This window comes from Panicum virgatum, chromosome 4N (assembly GCF_016808335.1).
Source record: "Panicum virgatum strain AP13 chromosome 4N, P.virgatum_v5, whole genome shotgun sequence".
Taxonomy (NCBI): domain Eukaryota; kingdom Viridiplantae; phylum Streptophyta; class Magnoliopsida; order Poales; family Poaceae; genus Panicum; species Panicum virgatum.
This window is the reverse complement of record NC_053148.1, coordinates 28,729,909-28,747,491: the sequence shown is the minus strand read 5'-3', so window position 1 is coordinate 28,747,491 and position 17,583 is coordinate 28,729,909. Positions and strand designations below refer to the sequence as shown.

At 46.0% G+C, this 17,583-nt stretch overlaps 1 protein-coding gene across 10 annotated transcripts in view; it reads left to right on the top strand.

Annotated features, from left to right (window-relative positions):
* LOC120670024 (protein SWEETIE-like) overlaps positions 1-17,583 on the top strand; it is a 43,094-nt gene that overhangs the window by 4,727 nt on the left and 20,784 nt on the right. For 8 of the 10 annotated variants that reach the window (XR_005673007.1, XM_039949988.1, XM_039949986.1 and 5 more), the window contains exons 8-26: positions 256-360; positions 940-1,029; positions 1,104-1,184; positions 2,142-2,210; positions 3,261-3,386; positions 4,656-4,762; positions 5,824-5,956; positions 6,043-6,149; positions 6,336-6,452; positions 6,531-6,698; positions 7,300-7,386; positions 7,476-7,569; positions 8,019-8,087; positions 8,185-8,307; positions 8,393-8,464; positions 8,551-8,655; positions 9,646-9,734; positions 11,389-11,545; positions 12,042-12,191. Coding sequence is in view for 9 of the 10 variants with exons in the window: in XM_039949988.1 (XP_039805922.1) it covers positions 256-360; positions 940-1,029; positions 1,104-1,184; positions 2,142-2,210; positions 3,261-3,386; positions 4,656-4,762; positions 5,824-5,956; positions 6,043-6,149; positions 6,336-6,452; positions 6,531-6,698; positions 7,300-7,386; positions 7,476-7,569; positions 8,019-8,087; positions 8,185-8,307; positions 8,393-8,464; positions 8,551-8,655; positions 9,646-9,734; positions 11,389-11,545; positions 12,042-12,191 (2,049 nt within the window). In the remaining variant the exon portion in view is untranslated. The remainder of the gene's footprint in view (positions 1-255; positions 361-939; positions 1,030-1,103; positions 1,185-2,141; positions 2,211-3,260; positions 3,387-4,655; positions 4,763-5,823; positions 5,957-6,042; positions 6,150-6,335; positions 6,453-6,530; positions 6,699-7,299; positions 7,387-7,475; positions 7,570-8,018; positions 8,088-8,184; positions 8,308-8,392; positions 8,465-8,550; positions 8,656-9,645; positions 9,735-11,388; positions 11,546-12,041; positions 12,192-17,583) is intronic. The other 2 variants (XM_039949987.1, XM_039949982.1) reach the window with 1 other exon arrangement.

Below are 17,583 nucleotides of genomic sequence, written 5' to 3'. Positions count from 1 at the left end.
AGATATGATAACATAGCACTGTATTGTTTTATTTATTTTCATTTAACCTTTACCCATTTTATATGATAAGACAGAAGGAATTGTATTGCACGTAATCCTTATCCATTACATCTGTCTCTGAAACAGTCCTCTAACTGCAAGTGTTGCTTTTGATCATTGTATAAATTCTCATAGTTCAATATTGGACTAGATTGGTCAGTTTGCCATACTTTTATGATGTATTGGCATTTTGCTCCTTTTTTACAATGGTTACAGATGATTCATATGAAGTATGGCACCCCAGATAGTGAACTTCAAAACTATGCTATACAAGTGATGGAAATTCTCCAAGGGAATGATTCTCCTGATCCACATGCACTGGTATCCTCTTTTGTAGACCTACAGTTTCTTGATCCATGAACTGGTTACTGGTATCCTATTATTTATTTTGAACTGATTGTGCATGTCACCCAGAGTGAAAACAGTTTTCATCAATAGAAGATAGTTGTGGAAATAGCAGTTTAATGCCTATAGTACTAGTATTGGATTAGAAAATTTAGTTTGCTGAGGAGAAAATATATTAGGCACTAGGAAGGAATTTTATTGCATGATGATAATATAAAATATAAGAATTGTGCTATGCACACGATGGGTTTGAATTTTGTACGACCCGCATAAGCCCGCACCAAACCCACTGGTTGCAGGTCTCGTCAGCAGCTCATGTGGCTCAATACATAGGGTTGGACACATTGGTCGTATATGTACCATTTCCCCAAATTTGAGGGTTACGGGTTTGGACACTACAGTGGTCATATGACTTAGACCACCCCCTCTATCCACTCCGACCCTAAAACCCAGGTGTTAGAGTGGGGGAGAGGGGGGGCTTTATCACTTGACCAACAATATGCATACCATTTTTCCAAATTTGAGGGTTCTGATCGCTCATTATGTAACTACCAGGCATGTGTTCTGTATGTTCTTCGAGTTGGTATTGCGGATCAGATGACTGAGCCAACGCAACGTGAACTTTTGGTATTTCTTGGAAGAAAGGTAGGCATCCTTCTAGTCATAAACTGTAAAAAATATTTGAGTCTACGACTTTACATGATGCAATTTTGGTACAGCTGGAGTCTTCAAACTACACAGCTCCAATGAGAGTGGCAACATTACGAATTTTGTCGTACCTGTTGAGAAGCCTGGGTGAGGTATTTGCAGTTATAATTGTTGGTGTATATGTGAGCCCATGTATAGAGGCCCATATATAGGAACTATATATACCCACCCTTCTAGGGTTTGGAGGAATAGATCACATCATTCTCTCCTACACTCTTCTACAATAACTGTACCACTGTATTTGATGTATTCCTTGCCCTTTTTATTGCAACCTCCATTAGGATGAACTTGAGCAATTACTGTTATGTCCCTTGCATAAGGGACACAATGGGTAACTGTACATCATGGGTTGGTGACAGTGTATGGATGTAGTGGGTTTTGGGTGGGAGGGAGGATATAACTTCTTGCTTGCTTTCAAATATATTGTCTCACTTCTTCGAGTAACGATTTATAGATCTAATCCAAAAACAAATCTTAGGTCTATCTCTGATCCATCTTCAGGCCTCTTTGGAACAATTGCAAAAAAAAAGTAGGGTTAGGAAAAGGATCTGGTGCCAATTTGTCATGCATAGTGCATGCTCAAAGTAACTGAAAAGTGCAGGGCGTGTTCAGATCATTGGATGTACTATCGGAATGTTGAAGGAATTTTTATGAGTGAAGAGAATTGGAGAGAGGAATAGTTAAGTTGCTTTGGAGTTAACAAAAGAACTCCAACATGTGTCTTGAGCTCGTATTTGTAATCTGACTGGCACCATAGGTAGAATTTTTTTATACAATTCACCTTCTGCAGAATTCCTTCATGAACCCTTTGTTCGAGAACCCCTGTTATTTCTAACTTATGTTTCCATTCTAGATTAGTTGGGTAATAAGATGGGTGTGGCATGGCATGGCTTTTTGTGCCTCCTGACAATTACTGTAATATACTTGGTGCATTTCCAGTTAAATTTAGGACGCCTTTATGTTTTATGTGCACTCTGGAAAATGTTCAAATTCTTTCTGGTTAACTTTTTCACTAATGCTATGAATATATGGCATGTGCTATTATGCAGGTTCCAGCTGAATTCAAGGATGTTCTTGATAACACAGTTGTTGCAGCGCTATCTCATTCTTCAGCTCATGTATGTTGTGCATACAATCTCTGTAACACTTTCTGTTGAACCAATGTATTGTTCACAAATACATATCATAGCGGACTAACTAATCATGATATTTATATGCACACACTGATGAATCGTGCCTTTTCAACTCGCACGGGTAGGCTTAACCATTTACTCCCTTGTTTTTTATTTGATTGACAAAGTGACCCCTGCACACATACCAAGGCAATGATTTTTCACTGATGTGGGCTTTTGGGGTGCCTTAACAAGTATTTGCATACTGACTTTTTTGTGTAAACTGTCAACTATACAAAATGGAGTACTTTCTGGAAAAACTTGATTAATTGCCATATTGTAATCTATCTTGAATATGTTTTATTTTTAAAATGGTAAACCAGTGATGATGAGAAGATTATACAAATAATTCTTTACTAGTAGCCCCTGCTCCCTTAAATGAGAACCCATAGTTTAGCACCCTTTAGATAAAAAAGTTTACATTAATTTCTTAATGCTCATTTCATGGTATCTTTTGTTTATCAGTTCCTACAGAGAAACACTTGCTATGCATCTAATCTTAGTGTAGTGGATGTTGAGGCAAACGGAATGCTACTTTGTCTTTCATTATTTTCTGTTGCATTCATTTCATGTTAATGACTTGAAAGTTGGATGCATTGGTTGTCACTTTTGGTGCAGCCTGATGTTGATATCACATTTGGTTTGTCCTAATTTAATTTGGTTAACTTTGATCAAATTTATAGAAATAATAACATTTACAATACCAAATTTGTTTCATTGAATTCACCATGGAATATATGTGACTGTGCATATGTTGGTTAGTATAGTTGTTGCTCTATTTTTCTATAGAGTTGGTCAAAGTTAACCAAGTTTGACTTAAGACAAACCTAATGCGGCATGTAAATAAGAATGGAGGGAGTATTTTATTTCCTGAAAGGACACATGAAACTTACTCCATGCTACATTCTTTTTCTTAATCATGTTATCGTTTTTTTCTCGTTCTGTGTTGTATGAAGCTGTTGATTGACCTTGATATCTTCTTTTATCCTTGTATAGGTCCGTGTGGAGGCTGCTTTAACATTGCGTGCTTTAGCAGAGGTTGATCCTACATGTGTAGGTGGTTTAGTTTCGTATGGTGTTACAACATTGCATGCTCTTAGAGAGACTGTATCATTTGATAAGGTATTGTGTTACTTCCCAACAGTGACATGCCTAGCCTAGCTAGTGCTATACTTAGGTTTAATCATTGCTGTGTTAAAGCTTGTATTAGGGGATATATTGAGAGTGCAACATGGTCGGCTGTATTTTGCAGAATTTATTAAAATAACCATTGATCTTAAAATGGCTGAAGTTAATCACTTCCAGTCAGTGGCTGAGCTTGGCTAATATTACAGAGGGGCAAAACCAAAAGAAACATTCCTATTCTTATAGCATTATTTGCTTTCTTGAGAAATTTGAAAGAGGGGACATGGTTCCTTTTGGCCTTGCTTATGCTTCTCATCTCGTATGCAGCTTCACAATCATGTTTGGTTGTCTCCCAAATAACAGAAATCGGTGCACAATGTTTTTTTTCGAACACGCAGGAGAGCTGCATATGAATATATTAAGAAAAAAGAAGGGTGTAGCACCCAGTCACCAGTACAATGTTTTTTTCATGGACTCCCCCCACCCCCCCCCACACTCACCCACCCACACACCCACACCCACCCACACACACACACACACACACACACTATATTACCCTTTTAAAGAATTCAACCCATGACCAAGGAGACCTCTCAGGCTAGCCGTTAGGCTGTTAGGCTGCAGGGCGAGGAAATGAGTAATTCCTCGAGCCCCAGCCAATTCCCACAAATCCAGTTCATCTCTAATGGTAGAGAGGAGCCCATTCAGACTAGGCTGCAGAATATAAAAAACACAACGATTCCTGTGATTCCAGAGAGACCAAGCCACCAAGATTACAACTGAATTTAGGCCCTTTTTTGCTTGGTCAGCCACCCTCCTGCTCACCTGATCCCACCAGTCCTCAAAGGAGACTGAAACTGTCCATACAGCAGAAGACTGGGACTGTGTACAGTAGTGGTGGCAAGTGGATTTGAACAACCCTTATATTTTTATTTTTTCTTCCAATAATGCAATGATATGCAGCTCTCCGGCATATTTGCGTGAAAAAGCTGTGTGTGCAGGACATGCAGAAGTGATAGATCGGATCTTGTACTGTTGTCTTGCTCAAGTTACTACATCAGAGGTCATTGCAAATGTTCATTGGCAATGTGGATGAATTGGCACTAGCTATATAACATATTGTTCAGTCCTTATTTGCTGAAATTGTCGTTGGCTTTTGGTTAATCTTTCCTACGAATTATTTGTTCCTTCTTGCTGTATTTGCCTTAATTTTGTCATGATACACTTTTGCTTTAACCTTTACGCTCCTGATAAATTTTGTTATAGCAGGGCAAGAATTTGAACGTTGAGCTCGACTCACTACACGGACAGGCTACTGTGCTAGCTGCTCTTGTTGCGATCTCGCCGAAGTTGCTTCTTGGTTATCCTGCGAGGTTCACCTCAGTAGATTTCACCATGCTTTGTTTATCCTTGATTATAAATTTTAAACATTCGTATTCTGAATGTGGCTGGAATCTAATCTGATGATATCTTGGAAGTATATTTCCGGAGTTTGTGAAATTCAAAGAAAATCCATTAAAATGATGCTGGCAGCTTGGCAGGACCACGGTCAAACACAAAAAAATGCATGTAGTCGAAAATACAGGTTTGACCAAATGGTATATCCCCCAGAATCGTGCCATTAGTATTGCATCAGCCTGTCGACGCCATAAGGAACTTCCCTGCAGCAAAGCACGAGTAGCCTGATGTTTTCCAGTTTACAGTTTACACATTCCTTTGCACGACTAGTCACTTAGGTGTGTCTGGTCTAGCTTCCCGGTCATAGATCTCTGTCTCTAAAAGAAAGTCAGTTTTGGGTGTGTAACTAGGGCGGATTCAGGCCCCTTTTATCTGTAACACTTTGGGGTTCTTTACCCCTTTCTTCTTAATATATTGATGCACGCGTTCGAGAAAAAAGTTCCTGAGCTTTACTTTCTGTGGTTGATACTCAATTGGCAACCTACCTTGTGATTCTTGTAGAGGCCATGGTTCTCTTTCTGTTAGGTATGAAACTATGAATGATTGAAAAAAATGATTTTGTTGTTCACTGAATTCTTCTTTTAATGGAACTGATGTTTCAGAAAGTACTAGGAGCTAGGCAAGCGGTCAGCCTCTGCTTAGCACCTACACGTTCCTAGGCGGTAGTACCTTTTCAGTCCCATGCTAAATAGAGGAAATATGACATTGAAACATGATATTGTCATGTATCCATGAGTTGCATGACCATAGTTCATCTACATCTCCAATTTGTCCCCCATTTGTAGTTAAATCAACCCCCCTAAACCACTCAAGGTGAAAGAATGCCTAGTGCTAGGTGAGGCTGTGCTGCTCCGCTTAGCATTCTTTTGAAACAGGAGATGGAGCAATTCCTTGTTCTGATATATAAATATGCTTCAACTACCTTTTAATGATGTGACTCATGCATTTCTGCCATTGCATGTTGAATATCATGCAGGCTGCCCAAATCAGTACTTGAATTGTCCAAAAAAATGCTGAATGGTTTCAGTCGAAATCCAGCAGCTGTTATTGCAGAGCGTGAAGCTGGGTGGTTGCTTTTAGCCTCTCTTCTAGGATCCATGCCCAAAGAGGTATTAGAGATACTTCGTAATGTATGTAAAACAGGTAGATATTTAGTAGTGATGACTCTTTCTATTATACATTGCCCCTCATGCAGGAGCTGGAAGACCAGGTCTTTGATGTTCTTTTGCTATGGGCTGGTCCTTTTACTGGAAATCCTGAATCGTACCTTCGGCATATACAGGATTGGGCATCAGAACTGATGTGAGTTTGATCGACTATGGATGGATTGCGTTTGCAACATTGCATGTTTTTATGAGCAATATCTTTTTCTTTATCTTGGATGCCATACTATATTTCTAGTCTAACATCATATTTGGGCTCATTCAAACCATTTTAATTTTCTTTAAATTGATGGTAGTTTCTAACTTTTTAGTATATTTGCTGCAGGGTTCTGTCAGTTGCAATCGAGGCTCTTATTGCCTTCATAAGAAGTTTTGTTTATCCAATTATCACAACTGCTGATGGAGGAATCTTGCTTAATCCTGTACTGGCCTACCTTGGTGGGTGCGTAAACATTTCCTGCTAAATTTCTGTTCGGATTTTTATCTTCTGGACGCTTAAGTTTGAACCTATATCATTCAGAGCTCTATCCCTCATATCTTCGTTGAAATCGAAACAAGCGCCTGATGTAAAGTCTGCACTGGACCTATTCACAACTAGAACATTAATGGCATATCAGTCTCTTTCCAATCCAGTGGTGTATAAATCCGAGCACCAGCAGATGCTTCAGCTATGCTCAAGTCCGTTCAGGTTGGAAACTTCTTTGATTGTGTTGTTGTTGTCTTTAGATTTGGATTTGACAAATTAATATGCATTTGTGTGGGTAAGGCTTGGGGCTTAAAGACAACCCTTCCCTAGACCCCGCACAGTGCGGGAAGCCTACGGCACTGGGTACGCCCTTTTTTTTTTGGTGTGCTGAAATTATTAAATATAGTGAACAACCGCAGGTCGGCAGGCTAATGGATCATGTTTCCCATTAAAAAAAAACAGATAGCAGGGGTTTGAATCAACAAATTTAGATATTTGACCTTTATTGACAGTGTATTTTTAATGCTTCAAGGGTCTTGTGATCCAGTTTTGCCTATTCTCCTAAGAAGTTTGAGATTAGGGCGCTAGGAAATTTTTTGCATCGAGTTAGGTTGAGTTGTGAAAATTTCAGTTACTTCGTGTGAGGCTTTCTTTTATATATATTCAGATGCACTTTTCATCTGAACATAGTTCAACGAAGTCTTGGCATGATGGACATCTCTTTATGATTGTCTCTTTGGTAGTCCTTTTCCTGTTTCAATGCATAACATTGGAGCTTGCTCGCATGACTTTAATCTTACTACATTATGGTTGATGGAACTAGTGATCCTTCTGGTTGGGAAGAAAGCTCATGCTTGAAGTTTTTGTTGGATAAGAGAGATGCTTCGCTGGGCCCATGGATACCTGGAAGGTATTTCTCGAGTTTTGGTTTGTATTATCGTCTAGCAAAATCTGTGTTCTTTTGCATTTTTGAACATTAATGGACTTTTTGGCTAAAAGGGATTCGTTTGAGGATGAATTACGTGCCTTTGATGGTGGTGTTGATGGGTTTCTACCATGTGTGTGGGATGATGAAATCAGCAACTTTCCTCAGGTAGCTGTCTTCTTATATGTAGGCTGAGAAATGGTACCCTTACTCCAGGCCAATTCTGAACTAACGCGAACTGGTTCCCGTCAGTTTACCTTTTATGTTTAAGAAAATTGCACGCCAAAACCGCCTTCAGATATGCAAAATGGTTGTACACTACCATTCTGAAAAAAGAACAGTATTAGCCTTGTAATATGTCAAAGAAGCGTGGTGGTTAGAAAACAGCATTCTCTCTCAGGATGGCAAGCGAGCCTTAGGAATAATTGTCATTCCCATAGAGATGCCATTATTCCAACTTGCACAATCATAATGATGTAACTAGGAATTTGATTAATTGTGTCGTTTAGTATAGTCTATAGCTATTATGCTTCTTGTAGTTGACCACTTATCCATGTGACTTTCAATAGTCAGGTGCTGATTTTGAATAATATATTGTTCTTTTTTCTTATATGAAGCCAGAATCGGTTCGCAAAATGCTTGTCAACAAGATGCTTCTCTGTTATGGTTCCATCCTTGCATGTCAGGTGCAATCTTAATTCTGGGATCCACTCACATTCCTCTTAGAAGATTTTCCCCTTGCTGGATGGTTCTCTATTTTTATGTTAACACATCCACTGGCAGGAAAACACTGTCAAGATAGGGCTTTTGAACAATCTTGACCAGTGCCTGAAGTCTGGGAAGAAGTACCCATGGTTTACGTGTCTCGTTACAAATACATGTGTTGCTATACTGTCAGGGTTAAAGGTATTTATCATATTTATTTGTATTCTGCCCTCTTACAATATCATCTGTTTCCTTAGTTTCCAATATTGTACATGCTGTGCTCCAGGAATTCCTTACTTTACGTGGTGCTCAATCATTGCCAATCGATATATTAAGTATGATCCAGTCCATATTCAAGGTAATGTGATACACAATATTTGGCAACTTGTAATTTCAAATTTTCCTCCTTTTTTGTTTTCAAATTTAACATCATATCTGCTTCAGGCCATTTTAGGAGAGACTGAAATTTCTACAGCACAGCGGCGAGCAGCATGTGAGGGCCTCGGTTTGTTAGCACGAGTTGGGAATGATATCTTCACTGCCAGGATGGTTTGTCACTTTATTATCTTTTTATATTCGTTGTAAAAGATTTTGGGTGTCAATATTAAATTTCCTTACATATCTACGTCTCTAATATGATACAAACTATTTATCGTTGTAGAATTTTGATGTTTCCATTTTATTCTGAGGAAAGTTTCATAAAATTTGTATCCTATTTGCCTGTTTCCCGCTCCAATCGCCAATTTACTATTTGGACCACTGCTTCAAAGGATAGACCAGAGTGTCCCATGTTCTATAAGTTTGCAGCAATACTTAAAAGATTCTAGGGCTGATATGATAAGCAGAACTTTGCTCAAGACACTTGAGCATGAGGTTGCATGTTTGACTTCCATGTGCCCCTACCTTTCAGCTTTTTGGCCATACTACCTACCTGTCCACAAGCCCAGTGTGATATCCAGCTTATGCGCAATTGCCTCTGGTTGGATGATGCCGGCTTTTAACCAGCTCTACATGCATCTGGATAGTTCAATCTGGCCCAAAGCGGTCCATATGTAGGGATGGTCTAACATAGAAACTAGACTGGACTATGTTCTGGTTCTTTCTTCGATTAAACCTCTGCTGTTGTTCAGTGCTTAAAACTATGGCCTTTAAACATGCACAACAATCAAAAGAAATTTAAAACTTTACATTGTTGTAGCATGTGTGATTTTATACCACTGCTTGTGCATTGTATAGAGCGGAGATTCTCAAAAGTGCCATTCTGTTGTTCTGTCATGTTCTATGTAGAGTAGAAATTCTTGAGGCTGCAATCCAGTTTTCTAGCACCAATTTTTTTTATTTGTCATCTCCATTTTGTTAAGTATGTACAAATCTTTTATTTTTGTCTTATGTAATTCACACACTATTTTATATCAATAGTAATATAATAACTTTGTATTTCTCATGGCTCATCTGGAGAGATGGTACATTTATTTTTCTCCCCTGATAGGCTTCCCAAATTCTTCTTGCTAGTGATGGAAGTAATTTTTCATTTGCTAGGCTCGCTCTCTTCTTGGAGAACTGATAACCGCAACAGATCTGAGCTATACAGCTTCAGTTGCATTTTCACTGGGTTGCATCCATCGAAGGTAAGTTGTTGGTGTCTCAAGAGATCTCTTTGTTGTGTTAAATTTGAACCTCCCTGAAATAACAGTTAATAATCTCCATGGGCTGCAGGTGTAAATGTGCCCATTCTCTGATAATCCATTCATCATTTTCCATTGCTTTGTCCATTATGTCCTACTGACTACTGTTGACGTGGCCTCAGAACTAATTTACTTTCTTGGAAATGGACCTGAGTATTTTTAACATTCTTGATGAAATTTATCCCAAGTTTCTTGTTTGCTTTCTAAATTGAGCCTCTTTATATATGAAGTAAAATCAAAATCTTACGTGCTGTTACTTTTGGAGTAAAGTCCATTTTTAGCCATCCAACTATCACCCGAGTCTGATTTTGCCTATCCAACTCCAAACCTGCCATCTCTGACCAGTGACCATCCAACCCAACTGTCAAAACCGGACAAATTTGACCATCAAGATGGTTTGCAATGTGGTTTTCGCTGATGTGGGCGACAAGTGGCAGTAGGGTCCACCCTTCAGCCATCCTCATTAGCAAGGTTGGGCTGAGTCTGCAAAAACAATTAAGAACACATCCTTATTTAGCAAATACAAAATAAAATACCATAGGCCCCACATGTCAGCCCCTATTCCTTCATCCTCCTCCAGCCGTCCTATATTTCCCCATATTGTCTGCTTGGAGCTTCTCAGTTCGCCCCACCCTGCCTGATGGCCAGCCTAGGTGACCTTATCCTTCCTCTCCAGCAAGGATGGCAAGACAAGGATGGCCCTGGCTACCGCCTTTGTCACCTTTGCTCTCATCCTCTTCCTTTTCTTGCTTTGCGTTCTCTCTCTACGCTTGCTCTCACCTCGCCTGTGCACACGCACATGTGGACTAATCCCTGTGACCCCACGTAGTGCGGCACCCGCATACACTACTCTGCTTGCGCCTCACTACCTCACCGGAGCCCCCTAGACTACGTGCCTTGATCCACTGCCACCAAGCCGAGCAGGTTGAGCGGCCACAACAGGTGCATCTCCTGCTCCTCCAGACCAGGTGCAGCGCGGCCCTGATCCCCGCGCACGCCATGAGCTTCATCTACAGCGGGATGAGACCCACCGCCATGGCCAAGGATCCGCCAGCCAGCCATGGATCCACAGTCCCCAATGCAACTCCAGCTTCCCAATGCTGGGCATCAGCTGCCCTTGCTCCACCCTCTGCCCCAATGCCATGGAGCTCAAGACCATTGCTTGGAGGGTCTGCGGCGACGGCTTGCTTGATTCACCCGAGAGAGACACTGGCATGGAAGGGGATTAAAATGGACAGGTGTGGGCCTAATGCCACGTATAGTCCATGCCAGTGAAACCGGCCATCAAAACAGATAGATGACAATTGTGAATGGTTTCAGGAGCTGGATGGTCAATCATGTCTGGTTTCCTAGTTGCGTGACTGAAACCAAACTTTGACGATAGTTGAATGGCCAAAATGGACCATACTTTTAGTATTGTGCCCATTCATCTGTGCTACTGAGTTTATGGAGAAGCAAAAGCAATTCTGATTCTTCAATGGACAAATAATATTTCATTCCACCATTTTTGTAATTTGATGACTTTTTTGTGCCTGCTTGTAGTTGTGTGTATGTATATGTTGATGTTGTTGCACTGATGTACTTTTTGTGGATGCAGTGCTGGTGGAATGGCATTATCTACTCTGGTTACCCCAACTGTGAGCTCACTTTCTAATTTGAGTAAAAGCTCGAATTCCAACCTGCAGTTGTGGTCACTGCATGCTGTTCTTTTGACCATTGAAGCTGCTGGCTTGTCCTACGTCTCCCAAGTTCAGGTATTGTACCCCTAAAATAATTATGGAGGTTGATTGTAGAATGGTTTTTCGAGAGCAATATGTTTTACAACCATTATTTTCTCAAACAGTGCTTTGCATGAGCTCGGCATTTATAAATGTGTGGTAACAATAGCAGATATACTGTACAGAGGGTTCTGGTACTGTTCTTATAACCATCTTAATTACTTGCCCATCTGACTACCATGCAAAAGCCAGATAATCCTATTATATCTTTCCTTAAATTCCTATGAATTTATGCTTTACTCTATTTTACTAAGGGGGAGTGGGCGACACCATAGATACTTAACCTGTAGGCATCCTCACATGAAACTAAAGGAGGCACACATCTTTTGTTGTTTTGCCAGCAGATAGACTGGAAACATCATTATTTTGGAATATATTCTTGGCACCGCTTTTTTTCTTATTTGGTTGCACAAGCTTGATTGTACTGTTGATTGCAAATTTGTAATGTATGTTTTGATATCTTGCTACACAGGGGACACTTTTCCTTGTTATGGAGATTCTTCTCTTGGAAGAAAATGGATACGTGGATCTTAGACAGGGAATTGGCCATCTTATTAATGCAATAGTTGCAGTTCTTGGTCCAGAGCTTGCTCCTGGTAGCACATTCTTTTCACGCTGCAAGGTTAGACTATTTTACTGTAATCCCATTCCAGAAGAAAAGAATCCAACCTACTTTTCCAAAGAATCCTTTATCATTACTGTAGAAAGGTAGAGGGAATAGGGAAACACCGCGCACCCTATGCGGGGGGGGGGGGACCTCTCATTATATAGCCAATGTGGCTTGCAATACAAGAAGGTGTACATGCCCGACATGGGCCGCCCAATATGGGCCTACACGCCCAATATGGGCCTCAAGTATACGCACACAGCTATACATTCTATCACCCGCCCTCAGTCGAAGCATCAGGATTCCGGATGCAAAGGCTGGACCGAAAATCCTGAAATAGTTGCACAGGAAGCCCCTTCGTCATGATATCAGTGAACTGATATTGTGACGGCACATGAAGAACACGAACTTCGCCGAGAGCCACCTTCTTGCGAACGAAGTGGATGTCGATCTCAATGTGCTTGGTACGGCGGTGGTGGACCAGGTTGGCAGTCATGTAGACGGCGCTGACGTTGTCGCAGTAGACCACGGTAGCCACCTTCAGCGGGACATGAAGTTCCTGAAGGAGTTGGCGCAACCAGCAATACTCGGCGACCACATGAGCAACAGCCCGGTACTCGGCCTCCGCACTGGACCGGGACACCGTGATTTGTCGCTTGGACAACCAAGACACCAAGCTGTCTCCAAGGAAGACGCAGAAGCCTGATGTAGAGCGGCGGGAGTCGGGGCAGCCTGCCCAGTCGGCGTCGGAGTAGGCGACCAGCTTGTCAACCGGCCCAGTGCCGATGTGGAGGCCGGCTGACAGGGAGCCCTTCACATAGCAAAGGATGCGCTTGATCAGCGCAAGGTGAGGCTCCCGGGGGTCATGCATGAACAGACAGACTTGCTGTACTGCATATGCGAGATCCGGACGCGTCAGGGTCAGGTACTGGAGAGCGCCGGCGAGGCTCCGGTACTCAGAGGGGTCGGCGACAGGAGGGCTCTCGGTAGCCGAGAGCTTGGCGCGAGTGTCAACAGGTGTTGACGTCGAGTGACACTCGGCCATGCCTGCCCGCTGGAGAAGATCCAGCGCGTATTGGCGCTGGCTGAGGAACAGCCCGTCGGAGGAGTGCGTGACGGAGATCCCAAGGAAGTGGTGCAGCTCTCCGAGGTCCGTCATGGCGAACTCGGAGTGAAGGCGAGCTGTGATTCGCCGGAGCAAGTCCGACGAAGAAGCCATGAGGATGATGTCGTCGACGTACACCAGCAAGTAGGCGGTGGCACCTCCCTCTTGAAGAACAAAGAGGGAGGTGTCGGTGGCGGAGGCGACGAAACCCAGGTGGCGAAGGTAGGTAGTAAAACGCTGGTACCACGCCCGCGGAGCCTGCTTCAGACCATTAAGAGAGTGCTGCAGCAAACAAACATGGTCAGGATGAGCAGGGTCGACGAAGCCAGGAGGCTGCTGACTGTAGACGATGTATCGGCCAGTGTCGTGAAGTAGCGATGCTGAGGACGACCTGGATCGTGGCAGGCTTGACGACGGGGCTGAACGTCTTGCCGTAGTCGACGCCGTGTCGCTGGGTGAAGCCGCGAACAACCCAGCGAGCCTTGTGACGGGCAAGTGTGCCGTCGGAGTGGTATTTATGTTTATAAATCCACTTGTCCGTCACAATATTGGCACCAGGAGGCTTGGGAACGAGCCGCCAAGTGTCATTGTCGACGAGCGCCTGATACTCCTCAGCCATGGCAGCCCGCCACTGTGGATCCGCCAGGGCAGTCCTGTAGTTCCCCGGGATCGGGGAGATGGTAGTGGCGGCGAAGGCCATCTGAGCCGTAGGAGCCGGAGGCGGTGGTGGTGGAGGGAAGCCGTAGCGCTCAACAGGCCGCAGGGAGCCTGTCTGAGACCGCGTCACAGGCCGGCTGACTGAAGGCGGCGGTGGAGGCGGCGGAGGAGGCGGCGGTGGAGGGGCCGCCACAGGAGGCGCAGCTGCTGGACCGGCAGCAGCAGGCGCAGGTGCTGGTGGCGCAGCTGCTGGACCAGCAGTAGCGGGCGCAGGTGCCGGTGCATCTGCAGGAACCCTCGGTGCTCGACGCCGAGTGTACACCCGGAGTGGAGGAGGGGCGACCGGAGCTGGGGGAGGGCCGGCCGGAGCTGCGGCCAGCACGTGGCCGACAACCGGCCCAACCTGGAGGACAGCAGGGTCCTCGAAGAGCTCCTCCAGGTGAGCACGGGGGCGCGGCTGCTCGACGTCGACAAGCGACAGAGCGACCGCAGTAGGGGCCGCTGCTGCAGTGCGAGGCACTGGCGCGGCGTGACCTGAAAGAAGAAAATCCAGAGAGCTTGGAGGCGCACTGGATGGGTCAGCACTAAACGGAAAACAAGTCTCGTCGAACACAACATGGCGAGAGATGATGATCCGCCGAGTAGTGAGGTCGAGACAGCGGTACCCCTTGTGGGAGGAGGGATAACCGAGGAAGACACAAGCTGTGGAACGAGGAGCAAGCTTGTGTTTGGCAGTGGTAGTCATGTTGGGATAGCACAGACAGCCGAAAACGCGAAGATGAGCGTAGTCGGGTGGTTGGCGGTGTAGCAGCTCATAGGGAACACTGTTCTGAACACCAGAGGAGGGGCGCCGGTTTAGGAGGTAGGTCGCCGTAGCGAGGGCCTCGGCCCAATACTTGGGCGTCATGCCAGCATGAATGAGCAGGGTGCGAATGCTATTGTTGAGGGTTCGAAGAACGCGCTCGGCTTTACCATTCTGCTGGGAGGTGTAAGGGCACGAGAGACGTAGGTGAATGCCTCGGGATGCAAAGAAGGCGGCGAGAGCATTGTTAACAAACTCAGTGCCGTTATCAGCCTGAACAGCTCTAACGGGAAGGCCGAACTGTGTCTGGGCAAAGCTGCAGAAGTTGTTTAGATGACCAGCAACCTCGGACTTGTGAACAAGAGGAAAATTCCAGCAAAAATGAGTAAAATCATCAAGAATGACGAGGTAATACTGAGCACCCGAAATACTCGCTACAGGAGAGGTCCAGACATCACAGTGAACTAGTTCGAAAGGCATAGTGCTGATAGAACTAGAGGTACTAAACGGCAGACGCACATGCTTGCCAAGTTGACATGAATGACAAAGAGTATGCCTAGATTTATTACACTGGATGGAAGCATTATTTCTAAGCAACTCTATGGTGGCGACCCCAGGATGACCAAGACGCTGATGCCAGAGAGGCAGAGACTGGTGGAGATGGCGAGGCTGGCGTGTGGAGCTGCAGGGCTGGCGGGGACGGTGTACAGGCTGTCGGAGCTATTGCAGCGAAGAATCACGCGACTGGTCGGGATATCCTTAACAGAAAAACCAAGGGCGTCAAATTCAATAGTGCAATTGTTGTCTTTGGTGAACTGGCGAACTGAAAGTTGCGCACTAGAGAGGGGACAACAAGAACATTATGAAGAGAAAAATTTGACGCGTGGGTGGGTAGGTATGAGCTGCCATGACTGGAAACCAGGATGGTCTGACCATTGCCCACGGTGATGAAAGGATGGGAGGGGGGGGGGGTGGCGGGAAAGAAGTATACCATCCGACGAGTGCATGTGGGAGGTCTTGCCAGAGTCCATGACCCAGGAGTTGGAGTTCTGGAGCGCCATCTGGTTCAGGGCGGCAATGAGGCCGGCCTGATCCCACATCTGAGGGGTGGAGACTTGCGCCGGGGCGAACACGGTGTGCGCCTGGGGGTTGGCGCCAAGGAGGCCGGGCGTGCGCCCGCCCTGCCACCCGCCGTGGCCGCTGGACCACCCGCCGTGGCCGCTGGACCACCCGCCCTGGCCGCCTTGCCAGGAGCCGCCGGCCTACTGACCCGTGGGACCCTGGGGGGCGTACGGGTTGAAGCAGACCCAGGGTCCCATCGGACGGTACTGTCCCCCCTGCGGGGCGCCCTGCATGACGCCGGTCTGCGGGCCGCCGGTGCCCTTGCCTCCTTGGCCACCAGATCGGCGACCCTTGCCGCCCTTCTGCTTGGGCGCGCCGCTGCCTCCGTTGTCCCCGCCCTAGCTGCTACCGCCCGTAGCGACCCCCGCGAAGGAGGAGCGGCAATAGGGGCTGGTACAGCAGGCGGTGGTGGAGGCGACGAGGGCAGTGGCCGCCGTGTTCTTCGCGTCGTTGGCGAGGCTCAGCTCTTTGAGGGAGAGCAGCTCGTGGGCACGCGTGAAGGACGGAAGAACCGTGGCGTTGGCGATGTCATCGGCGGTGGAGTCGAAACGAGAGTTGAGGCCGCACAGAAGGCTGAGGACGAGCTGGGAGTCGGTGATGGGGTTGCCGACCTATTGAAGGGCAGCAACCTTCGACTTGAGGCGCTGGCAGTACTCGTCGATGGTGGAGTCGCCCTGCTTGAGGGTGTGGAACTCCTCGAGCAAGAAGACGGCGCGGGAGGCCGTGTTGGTGCGGAACAAGGCCTCGATCGCGACCTAGAGTTGGCGCGCGGTCTGGTTCTTGTCGGTGATGGCGGGGTCGAGGACGGAGTCGTCGACGGTGCCGAAGATCCAGCTGCGCACGCAGCACTCCGTGACGTCCCAATCATGGTTGTTGGGCTGCGCTGCGGTGCCGTCGATGTGGCGGCGGAGGCTGAACTTGCCGCACAACGCCGTGAAGAACGACGCCCACTTGGAGTAGTTGCCGCTCTTCATGTATAGGGTCCTGGGAACGTGAGCCTTGACATTGACGGTAGTGTAGGGGTGGACGACGATGGCCTGTGTTGGTGCGGTAGGGAGCACAGGAGCGAAGTCGTCCGATCTGGCGGCGCCGGAGGAGGAGGAGGAGCTCATGGCGGCGGCTCTGGATCAGATTGATCCAGGGGCGGCGGCCTGCTGGTGGGCACGACGCGAGGGGATCGCGGCGCGAGGGAGGGAGTGGCGCGCTAGGGTAGGGCGCGCAGGGAGGGGAGGGCTGCGCCCTAGGGTAGGGCGCAGAGAAGGGAGAGGGGCGGCGCCAGGAGGCGGCGCCCTTGGGCAGAGAGGTGGGGCGCAAGGGGGGAACCCTAGCGCAGGGGGGGGGAGCGGAAGCGGAAGGCCGATCGTTGCCTTCTCTTGATACCATGTAGAAAGGTAGAGGGAATAGGGAAACACCGCACACCCTATGCGGGGGGGGGGGGGGGGTGACCTCTCATTATATAGCAAATGTGGCTTGCAATACAAGAAGGTGTACATGCCCGACATGGGCCACCCAATATGGGCCTACACGCCCAATATGGGCCTCAAATATACGCACACAACTATACATTCTATCAATTACTTGATTACTGGATGTTTAGCCTTCTAGCTTTCATATACATATATAACTGAATAGCCATTCTGTCATGGAGTGGGTGTAGTTTTCAGGACCATATATAGTGTGTATTAGGTAAGGTAAATGTTTACTATTTTTCTTATTCTTCA